The sequence below is a fragment of the Hipposideros armiger genome, unplaced genomic scaffold (assembly GCF_001890085.2).
Source record: "Hipposideros armiger isolate ML-2016 unplaced genomic scaffold, ASM189008v1 scaffold_365, whole genome shotgun sequence".
Classification (NCBI taxonomy): domain Eukaryota; kingdom Metazoa; phylum Chordata; class Mammalia; order Chiroptera; family Hipposideridae; genus Hipposideros; species Hipposideros armiger.
The window spans coordinates 1,593,054-1,603,479 of NW_017731715.1; the positions used below are offsets into that span (position 1 = coordinate 1,593,054).

The 10,426-nt window shown below is 42.0% G+C and overlaps 1 protein-coding gene across 1 annotated transcript in view; it reads left to right on the top strand.

Annotated features, from left to right (window-relative positions):
- The first annotated feature begins 1,149 nt into the window (after positions 1 to 1,149).
- Positions 1,150 to 10,426, top strand: part of PON1 (paraoxonase 1) — a 25,603-nt gene continuing 16,326 nt past the window's right edge. The window contains exons 1-3 of the mRNA XM_019662073.1: positions 1,150 to 1,319; positions 8,682 to 8,752; positions 10,242 to 10,301. Of these exons, the coding sequence (XP_019517618.1) occupies positions 1,246 to 1,319; positions 8,682 to 8,752; positions 10,242 to 10,301 (205 nt within the window). The 5' untranslated portion in view covers positions 1,150 to 1,245. The remainder of the gene's footprint in view (positions 1,320 to 8,681; positions 8,753 to 10,241; positions 10,302 to 10,426) is intronic.

The following is a 10,426-nucleotide window of genomic DNA, read 5'->3' on the forward strand; positions in this document are numbered from 1 at the left end:
AATAGCACCACTGTATTTTAGCATTCGTAGAGTCAGCACTGACTGAAGGGGTGAGGCCCTGCACCCCACTTCTCAATGGGAGGAGTGTCAAAGAATTTGTGAGCATCATCGTCAAGAGGTGATAAAATTGAAGCAGCAACTGTTGACAAGTCTTTCTAAAGGATTTACATTTTTTTTTGTTTACTGGAAGAGCAGAGAAAGAGGGCAGTAGTTAGAATGTGGGATCAAAGAGCATTTTCTCTAGAAAACTATGAGTGACACTAAAGCACGTTGGTGTCTGATGACAATATTCCAGAAAAGAGGAAGAGATGGCTGTTATAGGAGCGAGAAGGTGTAACGGGAACCAAAATCTCTGAGGAGGAAAGAAGGAAAGGGACCCAGGGAAAGGGAGGGGCTGGACTTTAGGGAAGCAGGAAACACCTGATTCATGGTAACAGGAGAGATGGGCGTGCAGACACCACCCATCTGCTTCGCTCAGGAGTCCCCTGATCAGTGAGGCCTTCCCTGACTCCTCTCCCTTAAATGGCACCCCAGTACTCCCTATCTCCCTTCCCTGCTTTATTTCTCTCCATAGAATATGCGCATTATCCACAGCACGATATATGCAGGAGTGATCATAGTTCACTGATTTCAGGCACAGGGCAAGTGCTCAACAAGTGTACGCGAAGGCCGGCATGAACGAACACCGGACTGATGTGCTTGAAGCTGTAAGGTCAGGGGTGTGTGCTGAGAGAATGAGACGCTTGACATCCAGATGTTTGAAGGTGACACCGTGGTATCCTGGTGAGACGAAAGTTAGGTCTCTGGGGTACCAGCCCCAGCACTCCCTTCTTTCCGTTCCCTTTCTGGCTGAGTTATGGTGATCAAGTTACTGAACCCCACTGAGCCACAAGGATGAGGACCTTGTTGGCACAACGTGAGAGCTCATCAAAGCTTGGCTCTCCTTGTCCGCGTCTCTCCAATTTGCTCCCACCTGCTTGTCTCCCCGTCTTTCCTCGTCTAGGCAGCTTTCCTTGGTTTCCTCGTTTTAAAGTCCCAGGGAGCACGCAATTCTTGGAGGTAGGCAGGCGCTGACCCGGAGCCCCCGCCGTGGGTGAGCCAGGTCAGCCCGTGAGTCGCGGTCGGGAGGGCGGGGCGGAGCGGGGCGGTCTAATTTGCGCTCCGCACAGCTCCGGTTGCAGGCAGGCAAGCAGGGTCTCCCCGCGGCGGGTGCGTCAGTCCATCCATCGCTCTCTGTCCGAGGCCATGGCGAAGGCAGCGCTGCTCACCCTCTTCGGGCTGGGGCTGACACTCTTGAAAGATTACCAGTCTACTTACGAGTAAGTTGGGTTGTGGTGAGGGCTGCAGCCTTTGTCCTCCCCACCCACGTCAGACCCAGGACATCCCACCCCCACCCCCACCCCCACACATCTCAAAGTGGGGTCCAGGATCTTCACAGAAAGTCAGCAGGGAAGTGGTGGATGCGCATCCCACAGAGCTTCTCATAAATATTTATCCAACTTCCTCGTGCCTGCCACCTAAAAACCTTCTTGCTCACCGTCTGAGCGCCCCAGCCAGAGACAGTTGTCAGTGTGACTGACCACATTGTTGGCATACACGAATTAATTTTTCATAAAGATCCGTGTTCCTTGGCTACAGATTCACTACTCAACCAGTCTTCAGAACAGATAACTGGACTGGGGGACGCCTTGATAGTGTGTGAATTACGGAAAGGAGCCCCCCTCTGTGGCTGCCTGGCCATGGCGCAAACCTTCCTTGCTTAGAGATTCTCAATTTGAGGCTTCAACGAGAGAGACAGAAACCTATCGAGTGGAGCAGAGCAGGTGGGATCGAATATGCGCTGTTCTGGCCTGCGTGCTCCACTGGGGACCTGGGCCCGGGAAGAACCCTGGAGCTGGCATTTGATGTCCTGGGTTCTCCTTCTCTCATATTCTCCCCCCACCCCCCACCCCTATCTCTCTAACTAACTAACTAAAATGCTGATACGTACTTTATAGGAAGCAACTAACACAGTGTCTGGGACATAGTAACTATTCAATGAATGCTAGTGCCCTGCTTTCCAAAAGTATTTTATATACTGTTAGATACTACACAAAGGGGAGGGGGTAAAGAATGTATCAGTTGTTACTCAGCCATAAAAAAAAGGAAATATTACCATTTGCGACAACATGGATGGACTTAGAGGATATTATGCTAGTGAAATAATTCAGACAGAGAAAGACAAGCACCATATGATCTCACTTGTATGTGGACTCTAAAAAACAAAATAAACAAAAACCAGAAGTAGACTCAGAGTTACAGAGAACAAATTGATGCTTACTAGATGGGGGTGGGGGACCGGCTGAAAAAAGTGAAGGATTAAGAAATAGTATTAACAAATTGGTAGTTACAAAATAGTCAAGTACAGCATAGAGAATATAGTCAATAATGTTGCAACAACTATGTATAGTGCCAGGTGGGTGCTAGACTGATTGGGGGGACCACTGCAATAGATTATATAAATGTCTAACCACTATGCTGTACTCCTGAAATTAATATATAGTAATATTGAATGTGAACTGTAATTGAAAAAAAATAATTTAAAAAAGAATGCATCAGTCATTTTGTGGTAAGTTTTTACAGGGGTTCAAAGTCTAGAAATCAACTAACCCCTAAGATTTAGTCAATAGTACCTCGTTATTTACTTTGAAGTAAAACATTACTAAATACCAAAATGAACACTTTGGATTTTTAAAAAATTATATAACCCTATGGACTGATTAGAAGCTTACGTTCAGAATAGGTTTTTCTGAACTATGGTTTTGTTTTTTTCTTTCTTCTAATTGTTGGTTATTTTTGGAATCACAAACTTAGAAAAAAGTAAGAAATTGTGAGTTGGGGTTTTAAATGATGTGAAAATTACAGTTTGTGGATTTTTATTAATCATGGTACTATTTGCTGCCAAAGGTGTATATATATATATATATATATATATATAGTTTGCACCACCATATGTGTGGTTGTGGTACCATCCTGCAGTGAAGAGAAATGAGATGAAATGAAATCGTCTAACACACCCCATTTAGGTTTTCTGCTTTGGATTCTCCATTTCCATCTGCACCTGGGTTTGTTCTACCCATCTTCTCCCAGGTGCCCCACTCTGAGATATGTTCCACAGAATTACAGATTTGCCAGGAAGGAGTGAAGGTCTACCTGCTGGTTTACCTTCTTTAATTTAAGAATGGAGACCGCAAACATCTTGTATACACTTTTGTGTAAAAGTATAGCTGTACCTCCCTTGACCTAAAAGGTTTCTCTCTCGATAGAAGGTCTTAGCTGATTTTATTCAACATCACTATTTCCCCAAGTTTGTTCCATGGAACATGAGTCTCAAGACTTGCTCCACAAAAAATGGGTTCCTCGGACAAATAAATTTGGGAAACGTTGTCTATTACAGCCTTCTAGAGATTGGCAATGCACTCTGGTATATTGAAATTTTGAAAAGTCCTTCAGTAAAAAACATGCTTTTTCTTTGTTTAAGTAATCATTTCAGAGACTTATTTGCCCATGACCTCCACTCCCTTTTATGGTGCCATCCATGAATATCGTGCATAACTCTCTGGCATAGTTTGAGAAGGGATATTCTTCTATACCACAGACCTGCACCAAGACTTAGATTTCAACCCTAAGAAGTTGGATCCTGATCTTGGGCAACAGGGGAAGCTCATATATAGAAACAAAGAAATTGTCAAGGGCAAATGGTTTCTGGGCCCCAAGCCTGATCCTGATTTTCCTGAGAAGGACCAAAGCACACTGTGGTCATAGTTGAACACATGTCAGTTCTGCGAATCCCTTTGTTGGCATTGCCTGTGGTTTCCCAGTGTGTATGGGGTGTCTGCAGGAGACACTTAGCCCCATGGGAAGACCTGGAGTTACATTCAGCACCTAGATCCATCAAATGGAGAGAGAGAGAGCCTCAGTCTTGAACTTCTGGTTATAATCAGGTGACTGAGAAGCGAAACGGAAAATGCAAATGGGATGGACCTCTGGTTTTAGAATGGAAAGAGAACTGTTTTAGAACAGAAAGAAGAGCAGGCATAGGAACAAGGCAGGGCTGAGGGAATGGGTGGTTTAGGCAATGGAGGATGGGTGCAGAGCCTTCTGAAGCAGCCCAGACAGGGGAAGAAAGGGAACTTGCACCTGCTGTCCATAAGGCCCTAAAGGCCCTCTACTCAAAGGGGCTATGACCACATGCATGAGCATCAGATGCATGAGCATCACCTGGGAACTTGCTGGACTTGCAGAAGCTTAGGCCCCACGCCACACTATTGAATTAGAATCAACATTATTTAACAAGCTCCCCAGGAGATTCGTATGCACTTCTCTAAAGGACATTCAACACTTGCATCACCCATGTTAGAGCCAGATCAAACATCCTGGAGGATCAGTAAAGTAACTTTATCCCCACTTTAGAGCTAAGGCCTGAGTCCCAGAGAAGATCATGAATCTGCCCAATGGAGAGAGGGGCAGAGGTTACGCCCCGAAGCTGTGTCAGGGGCAAGCCAGATCTCCAGAGGGGGGCAGGTTCACAAGAAGTTACATTGGCCTGGGTTGGAGGGAGCTTGTGGAAGGGTCCAGGGGTGTCTTGAGACATTTTCTGATGCTTCCGAGGTGATAGCAACACAGAGGGAGGAACTGAGAGGGCTCCCCTGGATCAATAGCCTCTCCACCCATTTTTGTAGTCAGTTGCCCGTGGCCTTGCAGGTGTGCACTGTGCATGTCTGGGGAATGGACTATGGTATCAACAGCACCCCGTGGGAGCGAGCAGCTCCCTGTTGCAGCCCTGTGTCTCTGTGGCACCTTCAGCATCCCTAAATTGCCCATCTTGATGCATGAGCCCACTTCATTAGAAGGAAACCACAACGCTAGCCTTAGGCCTCTCAGTGCATTTCTGCCACCTCCGTGCCCACGCTAGACAACACACTCTAGTGGGTAGAGAGCAGTGGTAGATTCCAGCCCACCTGGGTTAGATCTCATTTCTATAATCTTCAAGTCATTTTACCATTCTGAGTTGTTTCTCCACCTGAAAATTATAGGATAATAATATATGTCACAGTAGGGTATGTATAAAATCTGGCACATGAAAGGTGATCTATAAATGTTAGCTTTTATTATTGCCATCTGCTGTGTCAAAAATCCACTGATCATCCTCATAATAAGTGATACTTAAGTATGTATTATGGTACTACCTCATTGTGACCTTAGACTAAGGACAAACGACTCTCCAGCCTTCCCTCTCAACGCAACCAACACCATATCCTCCATCTGATGCACTGGCTTACTAGTGCCATGAAACAATTCAGTAAACACCTTCTCTCCATGAGCGCTGTGTTGATGCTGGGAGTCACAGGGATGAATAGGATGCAGGATGCACTCAAAGATTTCAGAATTTACTGTGAGGAACAAGACCAAAAACTGATAACTGTAAGACATGTGGTAAGAGACTTGATAGATGTGTGTGTAGAAGGTTCAGGAGGATAAATGAAGGTGGAACTACAGAATGTCATGAGTAGGAGTCTTTCCAGTGGCTTAGGAGGTAAAGGGCATTCTAGGTAGAGGGAAAAGCATGAGCAAATGAAAAGAAGTGTGAAAGCGATACAGAAAAAAGGGTCCTTGGCATCATGACACCTAATTTCAAATCTCAATTATACCCTTTTAAATAAGTGTCCACAGGCAAACTACTTGGCTTCTCCGTGCCTCAGTTTTCTTACTTACAAAACAGATAAAATATTGATCCCAGCCTCAGAAGTGACTAAGGAGATTAGATGAAGAAGTCTGTGTGAGAGCCCTTAGCACAGGGCTTGGCACATAGGAGGCACCAATAGGGAGCATTGAATGAATGAGGAGTGTGCAGTGGCAGAAAGTAGACTGATAAGGGTGAGTCTGGCCTCAAGGAAAGTTCCAGAATGGATTTCTTAATGCATAGCTAGAGACTCTCACTTTCTTTTGTAATGAGCAAGCACATATTTGCAAAGAATAATTCACAGTAGGGAGTATGTGATTTTCAGCCAGAGTTCAGAGGCTTATGAATCAGAGACCCATCTCAGACATTGCACTTTATCCCTTAGACCTGGAACATTTGGACTTAATCAGGCCCTGGACAAGATATTTCCTAATACTTGAGAACAAGATAGAAACATGTCAGAAGGATTATAGTAACACAGGTGGAATTGTCTTCTGGTGCTTCCTCCAGCTTTTCAGCAGTGCCCTCTGTAAATTTTGCTTGGGTAGAGGACTGAATGCAAGCTTTGCATTCAGACTTGAGTTCCAATCCTAGCTCAGCCACTTCATCACTTTGTGGCCTTGGGACACCACTTAATCTTAGTCACCTGTAAAATAGGGACAGTAATACCTCAGAGAGGTGTTTGTGGATTGAATGAGGGTATATACAGCAACTGAACTGTAGTAACAATGATTATCCTGTTGAAATATGCTTGTTTTGGCCACAAATTTGAACTCAAAGCAACTTAGTGCTGAGTTAATGCCTCCTTTCCACCCTGGACTCCTTTTAACTGTGATCATTCTATTTTGTAGGTTAGAGATTATCTTCCATGAGAGAGAAGCCTGAATTAACCTAGGGGCTAAGTAGTTCTGCTTTTCTCTGCTCTCTGTGAATCCATCACATTAAAAGAATGTTGCAAGCCTGGCAGCATGCTTATTCTCCTGTGGTTTTGACTCTAAGGAAAGCTAATTAGGCTATCTTTGGCAAATGTTGACCCATTCAGCAATCCAACACCTTTACTCTCTTCTTTATGCCATTCTTTGTCTTGTCCTTGATTATCCATTCACCCTTTACATCTTGTACCAGTCAGTCCTTTGAGTTCTGTGTGTGTGTGGGGGGGCACTGTATAAATATTCACTGAGTTTTCTCTAGACCAGCATTTTTAAAAATGGTGTGTCACAGGGGCCGGCCGAGTGGCTCAGTTGGTTAAGAGTTCGCTCAAGAGTTTGAGCTCTAAGTAACAGCAGTTTGAGTCCCGGCCCGAGCTGAGCAGCCACTGAGCTGCTAACCGGTGGCAGGATGGCTCAGCTAAAAAAAAGAATTACTTAAAAATGGTGCATCACAAAATCCATGTAATAGATCATGACCAGCATTTAAAATAAATGAAATAGAATTAAAAAGAAAAGTTAAGGATGCAGCACACGTATTAGTGTCCATATTCTTTTGTGAACCTTAATTCGGATGTGTGTGGTGAGTGAATGTGTGTGCTGTGTGTGTCTACTGAAATGTAAAATGCTTTTCCTAATGTGGGTCTCTGTCTGCAAATTTTCAAGCCACTGCTCCATCACTTTCCTTTTTATTTTTTTATTGTGAATTTTGGGGATTATATGTCAGATTTCTATTTCTGAAATACCTTTTCATTTCTCAGGTCATGACCTGAGAAAGGCAGACCCCAATCTTCCTTTGAAGCCTGCTTTCTAAGTTCATGTCTGTCATTCAGGGAACTACCAGCTCTTTGGAGGCTAGGCCTTTCTCATTGCTGGATCTCTGGCACCCAGACTGGTGGTTCTCTATCCTGGTTGTCCATCAGGATGAACTGTGGTGCTTTAACAAAACAAATTACTGGACCCCGGTCTTAGACTTTTAGGTCAGAGCCTCTTAGAAGGCAGAATTGATAGCCAATGGCATGGTAATAGGAACAAGCTACATTTTTTTTTCTGAGTGAATGACAAAAGACCAATTGCCCCCAAATTCCTGTCATTTTGTACCATGTTGCTAAGAATTTTATCCAAAGCGCCCATTCACTTCTAGCCTATCCTCCTCTTTCTGTGAGACTAAATTATCAGTAAGGCAAGTTAAGAATTTATCAGCTTGTCCATCTTTAGCCAAATAAGATTTGCAGGGATTCTTGGATAATTGTTACCGCTTACTATGCCTATGACAATATATTATATTGTATCATTAGTTATCAAAAAATGTTTATCGTTTAAATCTCTTGGCTGTCCTAATGTTGTGGTCCATTTCTTTCTAATGCCTCATCAATAGCTCTGCTCTGCTCAGACAGCCTGCTGGCACTCCCATCTCACATCTGTTCTTTTTTCCTTTGTCCTTCACTCAAATGTTCCCCTCGATGCTTATGCACTCAGGTTATTAAGTTGCTTTTGGGTGTGTTTGTGTGAAATGCCTTTTTAAATGCTGGCCTTGGGTATGATTTTCTGAAGTTATAAATCCTTTTAAGCACACCTGCATTTTTTAAGTAACACAGTGGAAAGCAGATACACAGTCCAAGCTTCGGAGTCAGACTGGGCAGATGGGCAGGAGACCCATCTGTCAGCAGCCCTAAAACATCAATGGAATAAATTGGAACCATGTGGCTATTTAACCCAAATTCCCACACAGGACTCCTTACACAGCTGATGAAATAGTTCCTGTTCCTGCCAAAGTGCACAGAGGCCTGGAGAGGACATTGTGTATCTTCTTTGTGTATCTATCCACCTCTGCTAAACAAATACTAAATGTGCCTAGAGGCCCCACATGTCTGGCTTTGGCTTTGGCTGATAGAATCCAAGGGACCACTAACCCTGGGGTTGAAACACAGGCAAAGTACATTGAAGGAGAACTTTACTGGCTACTTACCTTTACAACTTAATCATAATTTCTGAGTGGTTCTATGTGTGTTTGGTTCCTTTTTTCTCCCTAGAGCACGACTTAATGCTTTCCGAGAAGTAGAACCAGTCCAACCTCCTAACTGTAAATTAGTGAAAGGAATAGGTAAGTATGTGAGGGGAGGAAGTATTTCATTTGAATTTGCAGTATTATGTTGCTATTTACTTGATTAATACACCTGTTTAATTTTGTTCAAAAATAAAACTATGAACCAGAAGAGTATTATTAAGTCAGTAGCTAATTTTAAATAAACTACTTGACTTTTGACTTTATCAACATATTACCAAGATATTAATAGGTTATTTTAATTACCAAGATATTAATGGTCATTTTAGGACAAACAATAAAACAATTTGATTTTTATGGTGATATAACTTGAGGAGATGGCAGAGGAAAGGCAGAAGAGGGAGAAAAAGCAGTGAGTAAAGGGCAAAATTTTTAAATGCCCTGACACGTGTTTGCAATGACCACAAAGCTGCTCCTCATGCATCTTTCTTTTAATATCAGGGAGGAAAATTTTTCCCAGAAGCTCTCAGCAGATTTCCCCTTAGATTTCATTAATCAGAGCTAGACAACAGGCTGGTGCCCTAGCTGCAAAGGAAGCTGGGAAAAGTAATTATTGGGCCTCCATTGTGGGAGGCAGGCCTTGTCAGGTAAGATAAAAGGGCAGGGGAATAGCAGCTGGTAGGCAACCAGGGACTATCACAGGACTCTAATTCCCATCTGATTTCAACCAACCAGCTTTGTTATTTGAAGACAACTTGCTTAAAATCCATGCTTTTGATATGTCTTAATTTTTTTTTTTTAGAATTATTTTTCTCAGTTGTCTAAGGTTAAAGAGGCTAGACTAGGCGCCTTATTCATTAGCATCGAAAAGCTTGGCTAGGTATCTTATAGTGTAATTTTTTTCTAGAAAACAAATATGGTATTGATATAAAATATCACTGGATATTTGAAAAACAAATCTCCACTAAGCATATCAATACAAAAATAAAAAATCTCATTTGTCTCTAGACTGACTGAAATTTAAAAAATTTACACATACTTAAAGTATAACTAACTTTGTGACATTTTTACTGATGTTTATAATTAATAGTAAATGCTTACTCTGCATATGAAATGTATCTCCATTTTAACAGAAAGGTTTGGAGTTTGCTTATATTTCTAATATGGTTTTAAAAGAGTTTGTTTGATTTAGAACTATTAAGTATCAATATATATTGGTAGCTGATTCTGTGTGTTTTAAAAAAAACAGCAAGCTATTTTCAAATTATCATACCTTTTGTACATTTTGTGAATTTTCGTGAACTTTATAGAAGAGATTTCATACCCTGAGGAAAAAGTTTTAGTCCATAAATTTAAAACAAATATATTAAATGTAAATTTTAATTACACTTAATAATATTAATGTCTTTTAATTTTTGTATAATCACCTTAGTCAATTTGAATAAATAAATGAAAAAAATAACTATTCTGAACCTATCAAAGAGAACTAAATATGTAGCCCCATTTTCAAGTTAGGAGTGATAAAGAAAAGGACCACTAGCTTCCTGCAATAGTGTGAAACAATCTGTGCTATTCTCTTTTCTGGCAGAAACTGGCTCTGAAGACTTGGAAATACTTCCTAATGGACTGACTTTCATTAGCGCCGTAAGTATTTCCTTTCACTAGACTATTTCCTAGAGCCAGTAACTTAAGCCTTTTGTTTAAGCCTTCTAAATACTAATGCCCACCTTCAAATAAAATGAGCAATCCTATGATTCAAAAAACAAACTGTAT